At 36.7% G+C, this 25120-nt stretch overlaps 2 protein-coding genes across 3 annotated transcripts; both read right to left on the minus strand.

The window, feature by feature from the left end:
• Positions 1 to 486: 486 nt before the first annotated feature.
• LOC115452393 (zinc finger protein 2 homolog) lies at positions 487 to 12469 on the minus strand. The gene is made up of 11 exons (XM_030180907.2): positions 12253 to 12469; positions 10249 to 10383; positions 8934 to 9608; positions 8200 to 8327; positions 6861 to 6935; positions 6332 to 6461; positions 5014 to 5214; positions 3654 to 3779; positions 3057 to 3158; positions 2356 to 2451; positions 487 to 2180 (listed from the first exon to the last, which is right to left on the minus strand). Exons 1-11 carry the CDS (start codon positions 12370 to 12372, stop codon positions 2127 to 2129), a joined length of 1842 nt encoding a protein of 613 aa, XP_030036767.1. The 5' UTR covers positions 12373 to 12469; the 3' UTR covers positions 487 to 2126.
• A 2187-nt stretch (positions 12470 to 14656) lies between these two features.
• Positions 14657 to 23763, minus strand: LOC115452395 (gastrula zinc finger protein XlCGF26.1). Of its 2 annotated transcripts, none has more exons than XM_030180910.2 (11): positions 23562 to 23763; positions 23265 to 23390; positions 22495 to 22998; positions 21278 to 21405; positions 20656 to 20730; positions 20280 to 20409; positions 18278 to 18481; positions 17374 to 17490; positions 16364 to 16465; positions 15691 to 15786; positions 14657 to 14874 (listed from the first exon to the last, which is right to left on the minus strand). In XM_030180910.2, the coding sequence occupies exons 2-11, from the start codon at positions 23265 to 23267 to the stop codon at positions 14797 to 14799; spliced, it is 1437 nt and encodes a 478-aa protein (XP_030036770.1). In that variant the 5' UTR covers positions 23268 to 23390; positions 23562 to 23763; the 3' UTR covers positions 14657 to 14796. The 2 variants fall into 2 exon arrangements, with proteins under 2 accessions (XP_030036770.1, XP_030036769.1); XM_030180909.2 differs by having other exon boundaries at positions 23557 to 23763.
• Positions 23764 to 25120: the final 1357 nt, after the last annotated feature.

The following is a 25120-nucleotide window of genomic DNA, read 5'->3' on the forward strand; positions in this document are numbered from 1 at the left end:
CTCGTTCGGTCAGACCATTACTCGTTTGGTCAGATCATTCTTTCGTTCGGACAAATCATTCACTAATTCTGTCAGATCATTGTCTCGTTCGGTCAGATCATTCTCTCGTTCGGTCAGATCATTCACTCGTACGGTCAGATCATTCACTCAATCGGTTTGATCATTCATTCGTTCGGTCAGACCATTTGTATTCTTCAGTCATTCGGCCATATCGTTCGGTCACACACTTGCGCAGTTAAATGAAAAGGGTCTGGGGAAGTTTTACTAGACCTTGGGTATCAAATCCAGGACATGCCGGGTTAATCTCAAACTAAAACAAACAGTCGAAGTGAACAGCCATACCAGAAAAATAAGTAACCACGTCACATGATAACATATGAAAGAAACTTCTTGTACTAGAACATTAACTTTAAAACGAAAAACCTAAAGTGGCGCCATCAAACATTTAATTCATTTTTCTCCTCCGATCATTAATAAAACGAAACAGTTTGATAATAATTTATTCGTCACATTTTATCGAATCTATACAATATAGGCCATATATCTACAATAATTAGCTTACTAAAATCATTCTGTACTGTACACGAGTAAACAGCTCGTCTGATACGACCATAAACTTCAACATACAGAACATTGTATTACAAACTGCGCGACACTCCACTACACTCCTCATGGGATATAAGTAGTCTTATATACCTTGTAATATTTACAATAGGGTACCGGACTCATTTTTGTTTTTTACTAGTATCAAATATTTACATAATATAAATTATAACACAGAAGGAATTATTAAAATCCGGTAAAAAATCAACAAGTTATAAGTCTTTGAATTTTGGCGGAAGGGGTAATTAACAAGAAACAGAAAAGAGACGAAATACCCACATGTGACGTCATCGGGAATTACGACGCGTGCGAAAAAAAGAGATGAAGCGATATCCCCACATCGCGCCCACTACTGCACATTACAATATTTTAAATATCAATTACTCGCTCATCTTTTAACCAATTTTTATGCAGTTTTCGCAGGAGTGCTTCATTTTCGTATTATTAACCATTACATATAGAATAATGTACAAAATCAAGCATAGGCCGGTCCCCTATTTTCATCGGCAATGTTTCCGATGTCAGGAATAGGGTGAAGTAGAAGAAAAATGTAAAGCTGACCCCAGCATCATGTGAGAAGTAGTCAGGAAGAGATTTTGCTATAAGGGAAGTGGACAATTAATATTTCCAACTCCTCCCTATCTATTTGATTATCGTTGCGGGATAATGACAAGTGTTCCCTGAGACAGGTTCACCGCTCGGTGTCAAATGCCACTGCTGATATGCGTGCCACTGCTGGTCCTTACAGGAGTTGTAGTGTGAGGGCGGGAATGTCTATCCAGGAAGAGAGGGTTCTTAGTGGAATAGCAATTCGCGGGAATTGTGATTGTGATTCGAAAGAATGTGCGGACATTCCTTGTTTAACATCGCCCTACGTTTGTTACCCTGGCAAGGGTCGGCTTGTACAAACACCGACGTAGTGTGAGCGCTGTAGTCGCTCACAATCTGAACATGAAGCAAGCTGAGGGGAACTAACGGGGCACGAACCTCGACTCTCGGGCACTGGGAGGATGAGACATCAACAATAGGGGACCGGACTTTTGTTCTTTATTATTATCAAATATTTACGTTATATAAATTATAACACAGAAAGAATTCTTTAAATCCGGTAAAAAATCAACAAGTTATAAGACTTTCAATTTCGGTAGGAGTAAGTAACAAGAAACAGAAAAGAGGCGCAATACCCACGTGTGACGTCATCGGGCATTACGACGCGTGCGAAAGAAAGAGATGAGGCGATATCCCCATTTCGGCTCATAGTAATATTTTTTAATATGAATTACTGGCTCATTTTTTAACCAATTTTAATGCAGTTTTCGCAGGAGGGTTTCTTTTTCGTATTATTAACCATTACATATAGAATAATGTACAAAATCAAACACAGGACGGTCCCCTATTATGGATGCGTAGTCGTAGCGAAATAACAATGTAACTGTAGCGTCGCACTCTCAAGACATTCTGGCGATACGTACACGAGGACTCCACATCCGAAACCTTTACAGATAGGTCACAAAATATTAACTTCAAATAACGCCATTTCTATTTCTTGAATTCTTCATTTTGCCGCCAGTGTGCATCTGAAAATGAAATTTTATTTTTAATAATTACTAATATATACTGTCCCACTGCTGGGCCTCTTCTACTACTGAGAGGGATTAGGCCTTAGTCCACCACGCTGTAGTGCGGGCAAATTTCACATACCCTCAAAATCCCGATAGAGAACTTCTCAGGTACTTAGTACTTTGTACTCACATATTCGTGTCCACGTAAGGCCGAAGGTCCTTTGAACGTCTTGGGACAATATTTACACGCGTAGGGACGCTCGTTCGAGTGCACACGAGAGTGGGACTGCGAACAAAATTGTACCATGCCATTAATAATATAATAATATCAGCCCTGTATTATATACTTGCTCACTGCTGAGCACGGGCCTCCTCTACTACTGAGAGGGATTAGGCCTTACTCCACCACGCTGTAGTGCGGATTGGTAGACTTCACACACCTTCGAAATTCCTATAGAGAACTTCTCAGATGTGCAGGTTTCCTAACGATGTTTTCCTTCACCGTTAAAGCGAACGATAAATTTACAAAGAATACGCACATGATTTTTGAAAAGCCAGAGGTGTGTGCCCTTGGGATTTGAACCTGCGGACATTCGTCTCGGCAGTCCGTTCCACAACCAACTAGGCTATCGCCGCTTATTCAATTCAATTTATTGTACTCCATGCTTGTTAAAATATAGGTTTTACAAATTAAGGAAAATACATAATCGTTGACCCTGCAGGGCACGGCAACATAGAAGAGAGGAAGAAACCGACTTCAAAATAAAGGAGGAAGTTCTTAATGTGACTGTTTTTTTTTATATTTTTTTATGTTTCTACTGTTTATAGGTATCGCTTACTATCAGGCGAACGGCAAGCTCGTCTCGTCATTCAAAGCAATAAATATCTCACCCTCAGCAGCTTAGACATGGTGAAGCTTTTTGGACACTGCGGGCACTGGTATGGTCTCTCTCCCGTGTGGATCCTCTGGTGGTACACTAGCCGGGACTTATTCTGGAAACATTACATTGATTTGCTGCCATTTTCAATTAAGACCCTCACGCGAGCAAAGGGCCTTGAGCATTCGTTTCATTCATCAATATATATGATATATAGATTTGGCGTTCCGAACACTCACTCAATTGAACTGCAATCCATTCAAACTGACTTTAGTATGTCAATATTGATAGTTATTTAAAGCGCTTTTACACTGCATGTCTTAAAATCACATATTTCCATCAGGACACAGCAGTTTTTGTCATTTACAAATAATTTATTTTGAATGGTTTGATAGTTAGCGTCTTTCCCAATATCTCGCATATCTTATTAACCTGTGTATGTCAATTTATGTGTCAGAATGTGTCAATGTATGTCAGTATATGTCAATGTGTATGTCAGGATATGTCAGTGTATGTCAGTGTGTCTATGTGTATGTCAGTATGTCTACGTGTATGTCAGTATATGTCAATGTGTTTGTCAGTGTATAATATTTGCTAGTGTTGTACATACCGGTACCGTCTTCCCACATATCTCGCACACCCAGGGCGGTGCCGCGTCGCCCCGAAGCGTGCTCTCCGCGTGCATGCGGCGGTAGTGGGCGCTGTACAACGACTCGCTGCGGAAAATCTTACTGCACTGCAATAATGCGTATATATATTTTAGGCAACCCCACTGCACATGACGGTAAGGGGCCGTTCAAGTATTACGTAACGCAATACTGGGGGGAGGGGGGTCTTGTAAAACGTTACGATGCGTTACAGGGGCGGGGGGTCGTACAAAGCGTTATGTAACATTGGTTTTATTATTTTAAAACAATAACAAAGGTATTTTAGCCAATATTTGGTATTTTGCGTAAAATAATTGTCAATTTTCTAAAAAAAAATCACTTTAGAGTTACATAACTTTTGGAGGGGGGCAGGGGCGTACAGGAAAACGTTACGGCGCGTAACATGGGGGGGGGGGGAAGTGGGGGTCTCAAAAATCTTCAAAAATTGCGGTACGTAATACTTGAACGGACCTTAAGCGGAGTAGGGTCCACACAGTGTTACTGACGAGAGATGATTACCCCTCCCCAGTCGACACAAGCCGTACTGTTTGTAACCGGATACACAGGGTATGCAACTGATGTGGGCCACTATATGTTAGAAAGTGATATTTACATTACATTCCTTAACTAAAAATCATCCATGAATAATGAATATTTACACCTTAAATATCCGTTTCTTTTTTTTTATATTTCTGTTATTTTGTACTAATATGGAGTGGACATGAGTGTGTTTCTAACTGTAAGTATGATGTTGCTGCGACGAATTCTCTTAGAGTAGTAGTGACATTAGAGTGTGTAAAATTTAAATTATTTTTTATTGATAATATTTATTATGTGCAAAACTTACACTTTTTATTTGACATCTATGGTTAAAATTACTTTTGTTAGAGTGTTGCTGTCAATAAGACATATATATGGTTTCATTTATTAACGCAATGTCAAAATGATTACTGGTGGTAGGTCTCTCATATGTGAGAGTCTGTCTGGCTAAGTACCACCGTAATGTCTATTTCTGTCGCCAGCAGTGTGTAGTCACTGTTGTGTTCCGATTTCAAGGACATTGTAGCCAATGTAACTACTGGACATAATAAGACTCAACATCTCATGTCTCAGGATGGCGAGCGCAGTGGAATACCAAACTTTGTAATTTAAGGTGTTGGTGTTTCTACTGTTTATAGGTATCGCTTACCATCAGGCGAACGGCAAGCTCGTCTCGTCATTCAAAGAAATAAAAAGAAATCGTGTATACCCAGACATTTATCCCAAAAAGAGACGCAAACGGAGCTACGAATGATAATTGTATGTGTATAAAAACATACGCACCTTAGTGCAAGAGTAATATTTGTCGACGCCCCGATGTTTTTCAAGCAAATGGTCCTTCAACAAGAGCCTGGTGGGGAAAGCCTGGCCGCAGAGCGAGCAGCACGGCTGTGCGCAGGCGCGGGCGGAGGCGTGGACGCGGAGTGCGATGGGGTTCGTGAACCGGGCGCCGCACCTGCACGCGCAGTCCGACGGGAACTGCAGCTGCGGGGCGACAACAACTAGATATAGTCGATTGGAAGGCTAATTGACTTGAGAGACATTATGTTCCGAAAAATTTAATTAGGTTATAAAATAATTGTTGGAAGACTAATTGACTATTTTGTATCGTCAATTTTTAAGTAGGGTATAAAAACATAGAAAAAAACGTTGATTTAAAATATGTATGAAACTTAGTGTTGCAAAAGTGGGTGCAAAGTATAAAGACGTATCTGCAAAATGATTTACAGGAGAGCGCATAAAAACAAACAACGTGATGTTTGATTTATTTTTCAGTAGAATTTACTGTAACTTTTATCAGTATGTTTATACTGTCGTTTATTTTATAAGTTTTTATATCAACGGTCCCCAAGAACAAAGTCTCATCTGCAAAATGCTCTAGTTGCAGTATGAAGGTTTTAAGTTAAGTGAAAATATAATCAATAATTCATTGCAAAACTATTGATTGTTATCAAAAAATAATGCAATTTTTAATTTGAGATGAGAAATTGATATTTATATTTTCACTTAACTTACCTTCATACTGCAACTAGAGTATTTTGCAGATGAGACTTTGTTCTTGGGGACCGTCGAATTAAATATTTTTATTTTATTTTACTACATATTGCAATTATTCGTATCTTCATCGTATTTTAAATTAAGCCATATGAGTCGACTATACTTAGTCATGTATACGTAGAATTTGATCTCATTTTTAATGATGTTTGCTTTTATTTATAACTAGCTGACCCGACAGACGTTGTCCCGTCTTAACTATGAATTTGCAGCGCGCATTCTGTAAATCGTTGACAGTTATTTCAAACAATTGACAGTTATATAAAATTAATATTTTTAAGTTAAGTTTTCTTAAATTTTCTAATTTTCCGCGTAATTTTTTGAATTTTTTCTTTCATAAGAACCTTCTCCTGGCAATAACAAACACAACAACAAAAAAATAGTGAAATCGGTCCAGCCCTTCACGCGTGATGGCGTGACCAAGGGAAATAGGGATTCATTTTTATATATATAGATAATAATGCTGAATGCCTCAAATATTTTAACATGTAAAACATGACAACCTATTATCAATATATTTTATATAAGCAAAAACTTCACGACTTACGTCACGATGAGCCCTCTTCTTGTGCCCGTTGAGTCCAAACTCGCCGATGAACGGCTCACCGCAGAGGTCGCACCACACCAACTCCGCGGGGTGGTGGATGCGCATGTGCGTGAGGTACGTCGACAACTTCCTGCGAAATACACTGCGTTTGCAGGAACAGTGTCTCTGGTCTGTCACATATTTAGTTCATAACGCTTAAATAAGATAATCATTACATTGAAATAAAACTATTTTACTCTGTTACTGCCTATATTTTGTCCATGACATTTATGAAAAGAATTTACTTTTTTTTGTATAATTGTAAAATTTAGATATTATAAGTTTCACTTGCGGATGACCAACACTTCAGTCCCCCCGTGACCACGAAGGCTGCAGACTTCGAAACGTCGTAATAAAAAACACGATAAAATCCGAAAATTACATTCATTTGGATATCTAACATAAGGAAGCTTAAAAAAATATATAAACGACCTCAATGACCCCTCCTTCACCACGTATCTTCCCTAGATTAGAATTGGCTGATACTCACTCGTAACATTTTCCACAATCTTTGCATTCGTGCAAGTAACCACGGTGCATCTTGAAGTGCTCTTTAGCATTGTAACTGAAACAATGAAATTTTAAATAAACTGTGGATAGAGTTGTAGTCTGTACACTTATGTTAATGATACAGTATCATCGGTACGTAAATTTTGTTGTGTAGCTGTTTGTTATCCCAAAATAAATAAATAACGTCACGGGTTTCGGGTTTGAATTCCTAGTCGGGCAGTGATTTTGGCTTTATCTGCTCATTAGCCCTGAGTTCGCATTTATTTTATCGGTGCTCGGCATAGTGGCTACACTGCACCTCATATTAAGCGAAGTGAAGCCCAATGTGACTTCACTGCACCTGATGTTAAGCGTAGTGAAGCCCAAAGTGACTTCACTACACCTCATATTGAGCGAAGTGAAGCCCAATGTGACTTCACTGCACCTGATGTTAAGCGAAGTGAAACCCAAAGTGGCTTCACTGCACCTGATGTTAAGCTAAGTGAAGCCCAAAGTAGCTTCAATGCACCTGATGTTAAGCTAAGTGAAGCCCAAAGTAGCTTCAATGCACCTGATGTTAAGCGAAGTGAAACCCAAAGTGGCTTCACTGCACCTGATGTTAAGCGAAGTGAAACCCAAAGTGGCTTCACTGCACCTGATGTTAAGCTAAGTGAAGCCCAAAGTAGCTTCAATGCACCTGATGTTAAGCTAAGTGAAGCCCAAAGTAGGTTCACTGCACCTGATGTTAAGCGAAGTGAATCACGAAGAAAGTGCCGACCGGCCAAAGATACAAGCATCCCCGGACGGTCGGCACGGTCATGCTTGCATAAGTGTTTCTTCACGCTCTTCTTGAAGTACCCCAAGTTATAGGAAGGAACACGTATTTCTGTTCGATATAGCGATAATATACATACACAGGATGATCCCGAATCACTTACATGAGCCACTATGGGTATTAAAACCTTGTGTGCGGTCGCAATCCGGGCGGATATAATATATCCTACCTAACTAGTGAAAGGCTAGTAGGTTAGCTAGGTTAGGGCTCATGTCCTCGCCGGTGAGGATCGCGACGCGTTTTCCTTCTATTTCCCCCTACCTGCCAGCCCGAGCTGGTTACTTCGGTTTGTACCTTGTTTTCATTATAAATTTTATCCATAATTTAAAATGTCCATAGTTATATAAGTAATTTTAATAGTTGTTTAGAAATAATTATAATTATTCTTATGCTTTGTTTTGACGTATCATGAGTGCAACTTTGTTCGCCTACGTGATAAATAAAGTATTTTATTTTATTTTTATTTTACCCCCAGCATATCTTGGCTGGTATGCTCAATACTCACGTAGTCCTGGACACGTATTTGCACTGTCTGCACACGAACTTCAATCTGTGGCTCTTGAGGTGTTGGTTGAGGCCGCGCTTGTCCTTGTATCTGTATTGGCAGAACTCGCAAGTCACGTCGCCGCGGCTCTAGGGAAAAATATTTATTAATGAAACTTCATAATTTCAGCCGAGAATCGTCCACCGCTGGATATAGGCCTCATTGAGCGCCACAGGGACCGGTTCTCGCGCCCTCATCCATCGGACTACGGCGATCCTCACCAGTCGTCGGTCCATCTCGTGGGGGACCTGCTTAATGAAACTTAATACAATGTTTTGACTTTGGTACTAAATGCAATACGTATTCATAATTTTCGTATAAGTTTTCGCCTTTTTTGTAACATTTTTCATAATTGCTCCGCTGCTGTCTTAGCGTGATGTTATATAGCCATTGATAAATGGGCTATCCAACACTAAAAGAATTTCACATCGATTAGCGACCAACGTATTAACTAGCGGACCTCGTCCCCCACCCCTCCCCGTCACACCAATTAACTATCGGGCTCGGATTCGAATCCCATGCCAGACAAAGAAATATACTTTCTTTTCAGTATAAATCGGGAGTTTGGAATATGTGTTCGATGTGGCGATAGGCTCGACCCCTATCACATCATGGGACGGTACATAGGTGAAAGTGTGCCCTGAATACACCTTTACCTATCCCTTCGATAAAGTCGTATTGAAAAATATACTTACAGGATCATGCTGAGCTTTGAAATGTTTTTTCAAATTATCTTCATCGATAAATCCTTTGTAACAATACTGGCATTTGAACGGGCTATTTAAATAATTGTGACTACTTTTCCTTTCTAATAAATCGTTCAGTTGTTGTTCTTTAGTCAGAATAACTATTTCAACATCGTACATGCTTTCGAAATTAGTCATATTTTCCTTAGTTTCAAAATACTTTCCTTTTATCTTGTTGACTTTCGCTGCTCTTTTAAATTTTGATTTCTTAACATCTACATCTTTTTCAATTTTACACTTTTTATCTTTTTCTATATTATGTTTAGCTTTTTTTATTTTAGATTCTATGTCGTTTTCATTAAACACTTCTGTATTGGCTTCAACCCCATTTTCATTAAAATCTTCTGTTTTAGTTTCAATCAACTGTTTGTCAAATTGAATTTCTTCATTCTTCACATTATCTATATACAATTGGTGACAACCGTTCAAAGAATACTCATTGACCTTCATAGAAGAATCTAAACATTCAAAACCATTCTTAATATTTTCCACCTCATTAATATCTAAGCTTTTTCTGATGTCTTTTATTTTTACATCTGTTTGAGGGTATGTTGTAATTTTGGTTATAGTTTGAGAATATTTTCTGCATACTTTTAGGTTTTTGGAGATTGAATTTGATGTGATCTGGAATTAGAACTTTTATTCTTAAATTTAATGTGAGTATGAACAATATAGTTTATGTGGTGCAATACATATAACAATTGTACATTTGATGGCTCCAATGTAAAGTATCGTAACTGGAAAAATAGCGATATTAACTTTTTTAACGTTTCGTTATCAAGGTCAAGGTTTACCGATGGTAGGTCTCTCATATGTGAGAGTCCGTCTGGGTAGGTACCACCGCAATTTCTATTTCTACCGCGAACCAACAGTGTGTAGTCACTGTTGTGATACGATTTAACGGATATTGTAGCCAGTGTAACTACTGGACATAATAAGACTTAACATCTCATGTCTCAGGATGGCGAGCGCAGTGGAATAACAAACAATACTTTGTAATACGAGGAGTTGGATGGTGTTTCTGTGTATGGGCGGTCGTATCGCTTACCATCAAGACTTACGAACGACAAGCTCGTCTCTTCTTTCAAAGTATTAAAAAAAAAACATTAAAAACCATTTACTAAAAAAATCACAAGGGGAGTTTGGGTTTTGAACCTGCAAACAAGTCTCGGCAGTCCGTTTCGCTCCAAACTAGGTTATCGGCAGTTTCTTGCATATACATAATAAAAAAGAAAGAATTATATTGCTTTTATTAAGAACTTACCGCATGCTGTTTTTCCTTAATATTATCTAGTATTATTTGCGCTTTTAGGCACTGGTTCTTGAATTCAGTGAGTTTAAGTAGCATAGTACAGCATACAGCACAGAGATTTTGTGGCATATTGTCACAAGGCAACACCTGGAATAAATAAAGAGATCATTATCATCATCCTCAGCCGCTGGATGTCCACTGCTGAACATGGGCCTCCCCCAAAGATTTCCAGATCGCCCTTTTGGAAGCAGCCCGCATCCAGCGATCTCCTGCGACTCTTATGAGGTCATCTGTTCACCGCGTGGGTGGACGTCCGACACTGCGCTTGCCAGTTCGTGGCCTCCACTCCAGAACCTTCTTGCCCCAATTCTTCTTTCTCTATGTGATCGAATTAGTAATGAAGATCCGTAGAAGAACGAAAGTCACCGACATATCCCATCGGATTAGCAAGCTAAAGTGGCAGTGGGCACATAGTTCGCAGAAATGATGGCAGACGGGGCAAGAATAAAGAGATCATTACTTATCAAATAGTATTAATTGGACTGAGTTATATAAAGACATTAAACAGTATAGGTAGTTATAGACCAGACGTCAGGACCAAATTTGTACTCCAAAACTGTACTAACTACTGTTTAAAACACTTGGAAATTGTTATATCTTACAACTAGATTATTGTATGTATAAAAACAATAGTGTGAATTATTTAATAATAATGTTTGAAAATCATTCATATTATATATAAAAGAAATAAATATTTACACAAAAAAATAAAAATATATCTAAGTACTATGAAAAGGTAATGAAAATAATTTATAATATGTATATGAATTTGTCAGATTTTTCTGTACTATAAAATTATTTAAAATTTGTTAGTTACACATATTTTTTGTGTTACATATAAATCGATCTTGGCATGTTTTGCTGAACAGTAAAGTACAACATTTGGATTAGTTGCATGTTACATATATATCTTATTTTTGGATAATTTGTGGGTACATTTTGGCACAACTGGCACCGATTATTAAATTGTACAAGTTAATATTAGTTATCGAGGATAGAAATACAATAAAACTAAGAAACAAATTTAGAGAGTGTATAACAATATTTCTACGGATTCTTTCTCCACTGAGACGTGCAATTTCCAAATCTATATTCATTTTGACATATTTATTAAAACATACACAGCTTATTCTCCTAACTGATGCAATCATAAACTCGGTGAGTTTTTCCATGCATCATATCATCAACAGTAATTGTATTTTTTATGATTGTTATGTACAGGGTTAATTAAGAATCATTGTTTATTTATTTATCGTATATGTATCGGTATACAGTACAACCAGTGTCAATCAGAGCTGGTGGTCAATTAGACTTAATAAATGAGACCATATACTTGTCTTTTTAAAAAGTTAATTAATAGATGTAAAAATATATATAAGTCTGAAACAAACTAATATTAATAAAAAGTACTTTAAATTTTATATACCCTAAGGCCACTATATAAAAAGAGTTTGTCAGAGCAGCATTATCCTTTCAGCCAAAAAAACGGACCAAACTGCAAAATTATTAATACAAAACTATAACAAGCATTTAAGTGAAAATATTCACTATTTATGGATGAGTTTTGGAATAGTAGCAGAGGTAAAGTCGAATAAGTGATTTAGTTTAGCAAAAAAGTTTAGTTTAGTAAAAATTAACCTGTTTTATACAAAAATATATGTTAAGTTCAATGTAGCCTGTTTTAAGCTTGGGTAAGAAACTGAACTTTATAGAGAGGTTCAAATATCAAGCTAAAGCTTAAAAATAATCCTGGAATTGTGTCTGAGTTAATGTTATCCAGATCGTGACAGAACAAATGCTATAATGGGATGTGTAAAGAAAATATGTGGTATCTTGAGGAAGAAAAGTATTTTTAAGGCATACTCAAATAGCAGAGGAAGTGCAAGTTTTGCGACAACGTTAATTTAACAAGGAGTTTAAGTTATGTACTGCGAAAAGTTCTCGTTATTTACTTACCTTATCTCCTATTAGCTGGTTGTATATATCAGCAAGTTGATATTCGTAGATATTGTACAGGCGACCGGAGCCGAGACAGGCGCGGCAAATTAACTCACAAAACTCTTTACATTCATTCATTTTTATGGAAAATGTTGGTCAAATGTATATTGTTTCGTCGATATATTTTGTTTATTTTGAAAAAAAGAGAAAAGAAATTGTTGTTTATCGTTTGTCTTTGTCTAAAATTATTTATAAATAGTGACATTTATAGGCAAAGAAACATGAATTAGAGAACCAAAATAATTTACCTATTTTTCTTAGTTCTTTCTTTTTTTAACGAACTTTTAGTATTTTATGTAATAAAATTATAATAAATATTGAATTTATATATAATCTTAAAAAGAAATCATAGCATTTAATATTAATCGGTTAGTCGATTATTGTTGTCTATAGATAAAAGGCCATTATTGTGTGAATTATTCTTTGCAATAGATATTTTTTTTTGGCGGGAAAAGATATTTTAGGCTACATTCATAATAGTCATTTTGCAAGTTGCATATTTATTTTAATGCAAATCGTTGATATCGGATGAATTGAAAATAATTTATTTCTATTTAAATACCTTTGTATTTAACCTAAAGGCTCGTAGGTATAGGAATCCTGTGGGACAGTGACTCAAAATGTACCTAATTGATACTTAGATTATTATATAATTTATAGATACTGAAATATTATGCTTTTTCTATAATATGTGTAAACACCTAAATACACGAGAACTTAGTTGGGAATGCAACGGACTGCCGAGAGTAATGCCCGCACCTTCGATTTCGAAGTAGTGTTCATTATTAACAATTATCGCTCGATTAAACGGTGAAGAAAACCTCGTGTAGTAACTTATAGAAATAAGAATTCTACAATAAAATTTCGAGAAATGTGAAGTCTGCAAGTGCCAACCCGCACTCAACATAGTGGGCTAAGACCTAAACCCTCTCAGTAGAGGAAGCCTATGCTCCGCAGTGGGTTATTAGGTCAATATCATAATCCATTAGAATGTTATGTAAGCAGAACTTTCGTATTTTTTAACTCATCCGTCCCTTTTGGCAGCAAAAGTAAGGTAAGTTCTTACCACCCTCTCATGCTTACGTACAGAGGTTACCTATTGTGCAGAGTGTGCGTCGCACACGGGCGCAGTGTGTTAGGGGGCGCCAGAAACCTTCAAAGAGACATGCGTCGCTCGTGACACTGGCGCTCTGAAACAACCTGCAGCCGCGCTAAGGCCGGCGAGCGGCTTCTTTACTTTACACAATAACTTTTGATTTAATATTATCAAAATTAAAGATTACATTGTCTCCTAGGGGGCGTTAAGGAATTTTTTGCACACAGGCGGCACATGAGCTAGAGCCGCTTCTGCTTACGTAAGTACAAGAACGCCGCCAGTCAATGGCCTAGGGCAGGGCAAGTTGATATGGAGAACAAGAAAAGTATGAATTGTAGGTAAAGTTCAGAGCACATGTACCTCACTCCCCGTCCCCGCTTTAACTGAACTAAACTGGTGAGTTTATTCGAGTTTACGGGAATGATTAATCAAGCAAGTCAAATCAAAGATTTAGGACTTGGTTGCTTTACATTTGGAAACTTTTATAGAATCTCTGGGGGGAGCTGCCCCTACCTTCACCCATTTGGCGACGCGCTTGCGTAAGTATAGGAATTACAAAATCTGTTCAAACTTTATTGTTGTTCATTAATTTAGAAATAAACCACATTGAATAAACATTGCCGACATAAGCATCATTTAGACCCCCCCCCCCCGCGCCCCTAATGTCATCGAAAATAAGCAAAGCACAGACTTCTAAACTCCCCTTTGGCACTTATGGAATTCTCAAACGTATCTACATGCTTACAGGGCTGGCATTATATTTATTCTGTAGAAATAAAACTACAATAATATAATATTCTATATTTAATAAATATAGAATATTATATTATTGTAGTAAACATACCATATTTACATTTTCTTACATCATGGTTAGTTTTATTCTAAGCATGTACCTTTGGCGCCGAAACAAGAATTGCTTATGTAATTTTTTTTATTATTATAGTCTGACCAGAAAAATAAAAAACCTCGCTATATAGCGGTACAATCAGGAACTTAATTTCTTGTGCTAACATTAAAATATAATATTATGTCTCCACTGGTTCTGTAGCCTCAACAAGGGGTCGTTCATGTATTATGTAATACGTTTTCTGTAATATTCACAATTATTTTAAGTAACAAACCGGAAAGTGGCTAAAATACCTTTGTTATTGATTTAAAATAAAAAAAATAACAATGTTACAATAAGCTCAATTTTATAGCGACTTCAAAAAAAGGTAGCAAACAAAAATTTGTTTTCCGACGACGACGACAAATTAACAATGTTGAAATAGGTCATTATTTTATTAAGAGAGCGTAATGTATAAAGTGTGTGACAACCAGTGTGTGCAATGAGTTTTTCTTACAGAAGTGTTAAAATTGGGCAGTAAGCATATGGCACGTCAGTTTTAGATACTCTTGGATATATTTTAATTCCAAAAAGTAGTATCTATTACGTATGGAACTTTCTTTTTCCGCCGCACTGGAGGCTTGATTCCTGTGTGTACCTGGGGAAATAAAGATTTCGATTTTTAACCGACTTCAAAAAAAGGAGGTTCTCAATTCGACTGAATTTTTTTGTTTTCTCAGAACTATTGACTGGCTGAACTGATTGTGATGATTATTTTTTTTTTAAAACTGGTACTTCCCCTGTTCCATATAAATTTAATTGATGTTGGACCCTTGGCTTCGGAGATACATCAGAAAACTCTTAAAATGATGTCGTCAATGTATACTGATTTCTACTAACACCGAAAAGTAAAAATAGAATTTTATTAACAAAAAATTATACCGCCTTAAAAAAACAACGAAAAACAAAAAAAAAATCCATTACCTATATACTGGTTATCATTTTTGGTTTTTAGTGCTTTTGGAAGGCGGTATAATTTTTTATTTAAAAGTTTTATTAAATGTATCAATCCAAATTAGAGTCAACAACATTTTTGGTGCAAGGGGCACCCTGTCCTTCCCAAATTACAATAAAAATAACTGAATGACAATGGGAACTATCAACCACAAAGTTTTTATTATAGCTTAGCATATGCAAATAACCTCACGGTATTTATTAAAAACAAAAAAAAACAATATTATGTAGTAGGTACCTACTTATGCAGATGCACTTCCCCTAAAAGTAATGTTGGCGGCGACCATGACCTTAAGATGCAGTTTTTAACTTGAGAGCGTCTCAGCTGATCACGCTTGACAGCGAGATTGAGTTGCTCTTTTAGACCGCTATACTCGAGTTACCGCCACACTCGTCATATTTTTCACACAAGTTACTTTGTAAATGTAAAAATTGATCATTAAGGGAGAAATATACTTACATATTGATGACCGCTGAGCGCTGCGGGACCTTTGAACGTTTTCGGACACAACTTGCACGCGAATGGACGCTCTGTTGAGTGCACGCGCATGTGAGCCTGCGACAAATAATGTTTTTTTTTTCTTAAGGCCACTGATTGAGCAAACGCCTTTGAGAATTCATTCCATACATTGATATATAAGAAATATTTACTACGTACTAGATATGGCGTTCCGAACATTCCTTGTGTTCAATTGAATTGAACTGCAATCTATTAAACCTGACTTTAGTATGGTCAATATTGACAGCTTGTGGTTGTGTACGGAGTGGCGCTCATGATATAAGAACTCGAGTCTAAATGTAAACTTCGATATGAATAAAACATATTATTAGAATTATTTGTTGTTCAAGTGAATAAATAGGTTATAACAGTGACGTTTTGCCATTTTAGTTCAGTTGAACAAATAGTTTATATGGACGTTCGTGTCTATAGAATATACGTCCCCACATCCCATCACCTTTCCTCAACCCTTTCTCTATTCACCACATATAAGGGGCCGTTTAAGTATTACGTAGCGCAATTTCTGAAGAGTTTTGACTCCCCGACCCCCCACATGTAACGCGCCGTAACGTTTTACAAGTCCCCCCTCTCCCCAAATTGCATTACGTAATACTTGAAAGGCCCCTTAGAGTACCTTCATAAAGGCCCTTTTGATGAAGCTCTTCGGACAGTGAGGGCACGCGAACGGCCTCTCTCCGGTGTGCGTCCGTTGATGATATCGTAGCTCACACTTATTCTGCGGACAAAGGTCTAGGTCACATGAAAAGGCCAGGGTCGCACAAAGGTCAAGGTCATCCAGAAAGGTCAAGGTCACACGAAAAGGTCAAGCTCACAAACTCAATTATGATAGACAGGGTTACAAAGTTATTTTTTCACTTTTTAATATACACTGTGATTTTATAGTCGTTTCGGAAACGAAAATTTTAAATTCTGTATCAATAATAGAGTTTAAAAAAATACCAATGTAATATTTTGTTAAAAACATTAAAATTAATGTTTACGTATAATAAATAAGAACTCGTGGTAATGCAACTAAATCTCACGTACTACGATCACTTGTCGCGACCTTACTATCATTATCAAACTCGAACGAATGAATAATAATATCAAGAACTATATATTTTTAATTACCACCTACAATTAATTCACTTTTTTTGATCCTACAAATTGTTCTAGTTAACCACAATTTAGATCCAAAACGACTATAAAATCACGGTGTATAAGAATTCATGCTCCAAGGTCAAGGTCAAAGTAATATACACAAATAAATTACACTATAATAATCTCTACCATGTTTTATAAGATACAATATTAAATAATATCAGAGTCTCCTCTACTACTGAGAGGGATAAGGTCTTAGTCCACCACGCTGTAGTGCGGGCAGACTTCACACATCCTCGAAAATTCCTATAGAGAACTTCTCAGGTATGCAGGTTTCCTCACGCTGTTTTCCTTCACCGTTAAAGCGATAATTCACAAATACACTCATAATTTTAGAAAAGTCCGAGGTGCGTTTGGGTTTTGAACCTGCGGACATTCGTCTCGATAGTCCGTTTCACACCCAACTAGGCTATCACCAATTCGTGTATAAGATACACCCTTTCAAATAACTCAAGGTCACATCTCAAGGTCAAGGTCACTCACCGGCAGCGCCTTCCCGCACAGTTCGCACATGAACTGCTTCCTCTTGCGGCTGGAGTCGGCATGCACTCGCCTGTAGTGCGCACTGTACAGGTTCTGACGCGGGAATGTTTTGTTGCACTACGAGTAATAATTAAATATCAGTGGCGATCCATATAATTTGATTCATACCGCCTTCCTTTCGTAATTTGAGAGACTTTCCCGCCTTTACACCCACTACAACTCCTGTAAGGATTAGCAGTGGCATTTGACACCGCGCGGTGAAGCTCGCCGAGTCTCAGGGAACACTTGTCATTATCCCGCAACGAAATTAATCAAATAGATAGGGAGGAGTTGGAAATATTAATTGTCCACTTCCCTCCATAGCAATGTGGGTGACAAAATCATGATCTAAGGAGGTGTTTTAACCTCAAGGGACATTTACAACTAGATAAGCTAGTTATAAAGCACCACGGATAAAAATAAAAGTAATTGAAAGTAAATGAAAAATCTAATTATCGTTACAACGATTTCTAGGCTGCATTTTGGCATATTATTAGCACGTGTAAGTTGTGTCGGCTTCCCATTCGGAAATGTTTTACCTCCGCCACTGTTGAATATACGAATATATTTTTTTATTCAAATATTGCTACGTGCAGCAGTGGGCGTGGAGTGGGGATATCGCTCCATCTTTTTCTTTCACACGCGTCGTAGTGCCTGGTGACGTCACAATGCAAATATTTCGTTTTTTCTAGTTTTTGACATTCATCCTTACTACTTAATGGCTTATAACATGTGGATTTTTATCCAGATTTCAATAATATCTGTTTTAGAAAATACGACGTACATATATTATAAAAGTTTAAATAAAAATATGTCATGTACCCTATACAACGACACCGAGGAAGTAGAATACAAAATTCCTTACCTTAACACAAGGAAAGTTACCAACAACAGTTGTCGGTCTGTGTGTCGTCAGGTGATCTTTCAATAATAATCTAGTTGTAAAGCCCTCTCCACAGTGGACGCAGCTCGCGATTTCGCAATCCGCGTCTGCGTGCCGCCTTAGAGCTTCTGTTGTCATGAATTGCGTGTTGCATTTGGAGCAGGTCGTGTTGGGTGGGTATTTGAGCTAGAAATAAAATTGACAACATTTCAGAATTAAAATGTGCCTAAAACAAAATTACCGTTTCTTATTTTTTCTACTCTGAGTACGATTATGAATTTTTAATACTTAATTTCGAAGAAAAAAATTAATAACCAAAAATGCTTGACTTCACACGTACGATTGAATGAAATAGTTCCTTGGTCCACCTTACTATTTATTTTAAAAAACTAAGACACCGACGTATGTCCATATCAAATGTCAAAATTACAATAGATACGTTACAACTGTCACTTTCAAAGACAGAGAGAAACAAAAAAAAACTGTCACTTCACTTCTTTTTTACTGCAAAGCAAAGATCACTACGCCTTGAGCCGTAGATGTGACGTCATTAATGCTTACGTCGTTTTAAAATAAAACAAAATCAAAGTGAAAATATCTGAGTTTTGAAAAAAGAAAAAATATTGGTCTCATAATTTTAGATCTAGTTTCATAAAATATAAACATTTGAGTGTGTTGAACAAATGAAATATTCCCAATTTTGATCCTTTACGTGCACAGGAAAGAGACTCCACTACACCTGATGGTAAGTTTGGTCCAATAGTGTCGACTGACGAGAGATGATTACCCCTCAGTCGACACAATTATGTTGGCACCGGATATACACTGATCCCGGAACGCGACACACGTGAGCCACTATAAGTTTTAACAGCTTGTGTACGGTCGCTATCCGGGCTGATATAAAATATACCATCATATCTTGTTAAAAAGTATCGTGCCGTCGATTATATTGTATTGCCATTGCTTTATTTACCGCTCAATAGTCATAGATAATACTAGACCTATAACAAATGACCGCAACTTTTCCTACTTTCAACTTTGACATTGGCAAAATCATCGTCTGCCAATGATGGAGCCACAATCTAAAGGTGCCTTTCCATGCTTGCCAAGGCTTGACAAGCGTCCACAAACACAAGCGTGCAAAGAGGGTGTTTGGCTTGGCTTGCGTGAGCTTGTGGACGCTTGTATCCGATCCGGTCTAGTGTCGGTTTTTGGACACAGATCAAAGGGCGCTTGCGGCAAGCGCTTGCGACGCGTTCACATGTTGGCGCGCGCTTAGTAGCCGTTGTGATCTCCTGGTACGATTTCTATGAATCTTTATCATCCACCATCTTCGTGGTCGTCGGGGTTTCCTTGCTTTTGTTTTATTTTGCTATTATTTAAAATAAAAGTACGTTAAACCAAACGTAATAGCCGATACAAGTTCGGTGTCCGTCATGCTTGGATGTATGTAGCACACTGACGCATTCACAAGCGTGTAACCGACTTCCAAATGCCAAGCGAGATTTGTGGACGCTTGTGCCTTGTGGATGCTTGTCAAGCCTTGGCAAGCATGGAAATGCACCTTAAAAATTGAATTGAATTGATTCCCAAACATTTTGAGTTAACAATCACCATGGTTACACGATTTACTATCCAAAAGGCGCGATGTTCACTCCGTATTATAGTATCAAATACGCTTACAGTTCTTTTTATTTTATTGCCTTGAATGACGAGACGAGCTTGCCGTTCGGATGGTAAGCGATACCTATAAACAGTAGAAACACCAACACCTTGAATAACTAAGTGTTCGGTATTCCACTGCGCTCGCTATCCTGAGACATTAGTTAAGCCTTATGTCCAGTAGTTACACTGGCTACAATGTTCAAACCGGAACACAACAGTGACTACATACTTGGCGGCAGAAATAGACATTGCGGTGGTACCTACCCAGAAAGACACTCATATGGGAGACCTACCAGTCAAATTAAATAAAATAACTCACCTCTTTATGCGCCTGTTTCTTGTGCCCGTTGAGTCCAAAATTGGAGACGAAGGACTCCCCGCAGAGCTCGCACCAGATAAGGGCTGATGGATGGACCACGCGCATGTGGGTTAGGTAGGTAGACTGCTTCCTACGATATGGTTTTATATTGGTAGAATATTTTGTCTAAGCGACACTTGCAAAGCAATCATACCTATGGTTGCCAACTGTACTATAATATATAGTATTGTATTGTATTTGGGGTCTGCGTACTATATACTATTCAAGAAATATATAGTACGCAGGCCCCAAATACAATAAAATAACCGATTAGCAGGGTGGAACTGTGAACAAAAGCATACCATAAACCTTACAGATTAAAGTTGAAAGTACTCACTCATAAGTTTTCCCACAATGATCACATCTATACAACTGTCCTCCGTGCATTTTGAAATGTTCCATTGCTTTTGAACTGTAAATTCAATGCTTAGAATGTAATAAACACGACACGACTCTAGTTTTATTGTGATTGGTTGATGAACTAACACGTGACGCATTGTTCTCTCGGCCAATCACAAACATCGAAGTTAAACGACATCGACTTACTCATTTTTAATTAATTTCTTATTCTTATATACTAGCGACCCGCCCCGGCTTCGCACGGGTGCAATGCTGATACTAAATACACTACAGAAAAACTGTGAACGTTGTATATAAAAACATAGCGGCCCGCTCTGGCTTCGCACGGGTATAACAAAATAACAGAATTTCTCCACTATTTAATGGATGTTATTATACATATAAACCTTCCTCTTGAATCACTCTATCTATTAAAAAACCGCATCAAAATCCGTTGCGTAGTTTTAAAGATTTAAGCTTATAAAGGGACATAGGGACAGAGAAAGCGACTTTGTTTTATACTATGTAGTGATGATATTATATTACCTACTTATGCAGATACACCTTCCTAATAATCTTGGTGTCGCTTATGCTTTAGAACCGCCGATATAAATACTCACGTGTTCTTACAGACGTGGTTGCATTGCCTGCATGTGAACTTAAGTCGATGACTTTTTAGATGTCGGTTGAGATCCCGTTTGTCTTTGTACCGGATTTTACACACATCGCATACGGCAGCGCCTCGACTCTGGCAAGAGAAGGCGTGAGGGCAATAGCGTGTTTTTTATTAAAATGGCGTCAGGACAAGAACGGTATATATAGGCGGTGGAAAGGTTAATTGACGTAAGCAACATTTTTTTCGAAAAAATTTAAATAGCTTAAAAAATGTAGAATAAAGTGCTGTTTTTAAATATGTATGAAACTAACATACACATATACACAACATCACGCATTTATCACCGAAGGGGTATGTAGACGCGCAACCTAGGCACCTATTTTCGCCAATAGTGCTCTGTCTCAGGATGTGATACGAGCCTATCGCCATATCGGGCACAAATTCCAGACTCCGGGCTGATATTGAGCAGAAAAACCCAAATATCATTTTGGCCGTCTCAGGATTCGAACCTGAGAGTGCTGTCATACCGCGCATGCAGTACAATTACGCCACCGAGGCAGTCATGAAACTTAGGGTTGCAAAAAATGTCGTTTAAGTCAATTACCCTTTCAACCGACGATATGTATCATTAAAAGCATTACTTTTCAAAGTGGAGGGCGCTATCCGTAGGAAGAGCGAAGGACCAGCGTGATTTCATCAATTGCTATGGCTCGGGAACACTACCTACTTTTATTATGATATGTTTTTTTCTGTACCCCAGACAACATAGGTATTTATTAGGCTTTTTTGTGAGGGCCTGCGAGGTCACGCAGAGCCCCCATATTGTAAAAAAAAATGCCATTAAAAAGTACATGAAGGGACGGGGGTACAAATAATGGATATATAACTTTCGAGAATTAGCGTGCCTCCAAAAAGAAATGACATAAAAGGCCTGGGTATATTTTTCATGTACTGTTAATCAATTAATGTGTAAAAATGTAACAAAAAACCTTATATCAAACTTTCGCATTTAATATTTAATATAAGAAGAATTGAATTCAAGCGATGGACAATTAAACAGGCCTATACCATAATGTAATTGTAGTACTGGCTGGTAAGTTTTTGTTTAATGTTTTTTTTTAGTGAAATGTCAGTTTATAAATAAATGGATTTCAAGTGAACCAACTGAATATTATTTCCTGTTTTTCTAATATTCTACAGTAATAACTATAAATTTCTCACCACATCATGCCATGACAAATTATGTTTTGTCAAATTTGCTTCATCCATAAACCCTTTGAAGCAATCTCCACATCTGTATGGGTAATTAAACCCATCTCTCCTCTCCTTAATATCTTGAACCTGCTCCTCTTTACTCAATACTTTAATATCACAGTCAAATATCCTTTGAAAGTTGGTCATGTTTTCTTTAGTTTCAAAATATCGTCCTTTTTGCTTAAACCTTACGGGTTCATCATTTTTTTCTTTTTCCTCTGATTCCATTTTTAAAATTCTTTTACTTTTTTTAATTTTTTCTTTATGTTTCTTTTTCTTTACTTTTGGTGGATCTACTATGTCCGTATTGATTTCTAGTTTTATTTCTTCTTCAGGTATTACATCTGTCTCAGTTTTGACTGACGGACTGTCAGTTTTGCAGTCAAGCATGACCTCTAGTATGCTAGGTTCAGGCTCAGGGTATTCTGTGATGTACATTTCCGATTTTTTATATGGATGTGTTTGATTTACCTGGAATTTTATTTTATATATGGGAGGAAATGAATAAAATAATGAACCTAGTAATAATGATTTGCTAACAGTGGAATATATTTAATATCTGCCCTAGTGGGTAATGTGTGTCACATTCCGGGTTCAGCCTGTGTACTCTAAGATGCTGAATTGTGTTGACTGGTGTAATCATCTCTCATCAGCCAACACTATTTGGATTCCACAGCGCTTACCATTAGGTGTAGTGAGGTCACTATGCTACGCCTGTACTATAAAAGTTATATTACCATATTATGTCCCGTTGCACTTTCTAGTAAAATCTTTGTATCTCTGCATCTATTTCTAAAAGCTGCATATTTGAGGAGTAAAGTTGAGCATATGTAGCAAAGACTTGAAGATGTGTCTGGGGGTATCTGGAAAGAAAAAATGAATTAGTTTTTTTTTTAAACTGCAAAGCATCGTTTACACTATAACCTTGCGATATTTGATGTTAAAATCCAATGATACTTTGTAATAATTTATTTAAATTTGCTAGGCTTTTGTTGCTATTAAATATACGATTCAATTAAAAATACGAACCGTACATCCAATAAGAAGTTGGTACGCCTCAACAAGATGATATTCCTGCATATTATATAGTTTCTGTGTGCCAAGGCATCCAAGGCAAATAGGCCGATCTTTTCTTATTGTATTCTCCATTATTTAATTTATTATTTAGATAAAAATGGGCAATATTTACAATCCAATAACATTGGAACTTTGTTTTTAAATCGGGGTTTAGGGATGCGCAATTTTTGTTGATGTCAGTTGTCACTTGCTTAGTCGATTATTAGGATCGATTCTCAATATTCTTATCCATATTTACATGGTTTGTGATAAGAATATTGTTTCGCATTGTAAAATATATTATATTATTCAATATAATGAATTAACATTAACTCCGTAAAATATTAATTTTAATTAGACTGGATGAATAATTTGCCGTTTTCGTATTTTTATAAAATAGCGGGAATTACGAAAGTAATGTGGCTATCGGGTAACGCCGAATGTTACAACAACGCAGTCTTTTAATACATGTTTTCTAAAAATTGGATTTATATTAGAATTACTTTTGGGATTAGTTATAACTTATAATAATTGAATAAAACCCAATTTATAATAAACTTACACGTTTATTTACTACTTACAGGATTCACTTTTATTTTTGTTTTTCAAATAAAAAGGCATTATTTCTACAGCCCATCGAATTTTTACATTTTTTCACTCGAACTATTTTAAATATATTTTCCTAAAAAAAGTTACGTCTAGTTTTCGTAAAAGATTCAAATTATGGCCGATTATTTCTTAAAACTCATTCGTATTTTGAGAAACAACATCTATATGTGTTGGGACGGGGCAGAAAAACTGAAAAAAAATATTTTTTTTTTTATTGATTTACCATTAGCTTTTTATTTATTATAAGATTTAACAAAAATACTTTGGCAGTGATAGTATTTTGCAGGTCTAAGAACGACGAGAGTAATAATTCGAATATTACATCGAATATCAAATTATTATTTCTCAGCTTTATAGTCAGTTTCATAATTAAGGGAATTGCAAAATTAAATTCTACCTATTACAAATAAAAAGGACCGTTAATATGAATCTCCTTGGAAGAATTTAATGTGCAATTCAATTATCTATTCTTTTTTATATTATGGCTTTCACCGTTTGTCTTTCGGTAGTTTCACCAATAACGGTTATCAAATAAAAAGCGACTAAAAAACATGTCGCCATTTTTTTTTTAATTAACATAAATATTTAATTATAGTAATAAAAATAGCAATGGAAATCGGTCTATAGCAGAATCCACTGTAGAACATCTATAAGTACTGGGTAAGGTAGGTATGTTTAAAATACGCGGGAACCCGTTTCTGTCATCTAATAATGGTATTTTAAAATATTTCAAATTGTAGTAAGGTATTGTTGTTTCTCAAAATACGTCATTTATATTACATTAGAACTAACGGGGGAAAATATAAAAGAACAGATAATTTCAGAGATTTAAAATGTTTTGAGGTAAATTTTGGATTCCAACACGATTTTTAATAACAGAAATTAAATACAATTCTTATACTTTGTACAAATTCTTTGTTGAATAGTT

The sequence above is a fragment of the Manduca sexta genome, chromosome 1 (assembly GCF_014839805.1).
Source record: "Manduca sexta isolate Smith_Timp_Sample1 chromosome 1, JHU_Msex_v1.0, whole genome shotgun sequence".
Lineage (NCBI taxonomy): Eukaryota > Metazoa > Arthropoda > Insecta > Lepidoptera > Sphingidae > Manduca > Manduca sexta.

Bases quoted from the DNA above. Each gene is read 5' to 3' on its own strand.
- LOC115452393 (XM_030180907.2), bottom strand. From the start codon at position 12,372: ATGAATGAATGTAAAGAGTTTTGTGAGTTAATTTGCCGCGCCTGTCTC. The intron at 8,328-8,933 runs GTAAGTATATTT...ATTTTTCCCTAG, and splicing joins TCAAAGCTCAGCATGATCCT to AGCCGCGGCGACGTGACTTG. The intron at 6,936-8,199 runs GTGAGTATTGAG...TCATTGTTTCAG, and splicing joins AAATACGTGTCCAGGACTAC to TTACAATGCTAAAGAGCACT.
- LOC115452395 (XM_030180909.2), bottom strand. From the start codon at position 23,676: ATGGAGAATACAATAAGAAAAGATCGGCCTATTTGCCTTGGATGCCTT. The intron at 22,999-23,264 runs GTAATATAACTT...ATAAAATTCCAG, and splicing joins GTGCAACGGGACATAATATG to GTAAATCAAACACATCCATA. The intron at 20,731-21,277 runs GTGAGTATTTAT...TTGAATTTACAG, and splicing joins AACCACGTCTGTAAGAACAC to TTCAAAAGCAATGGAACATT.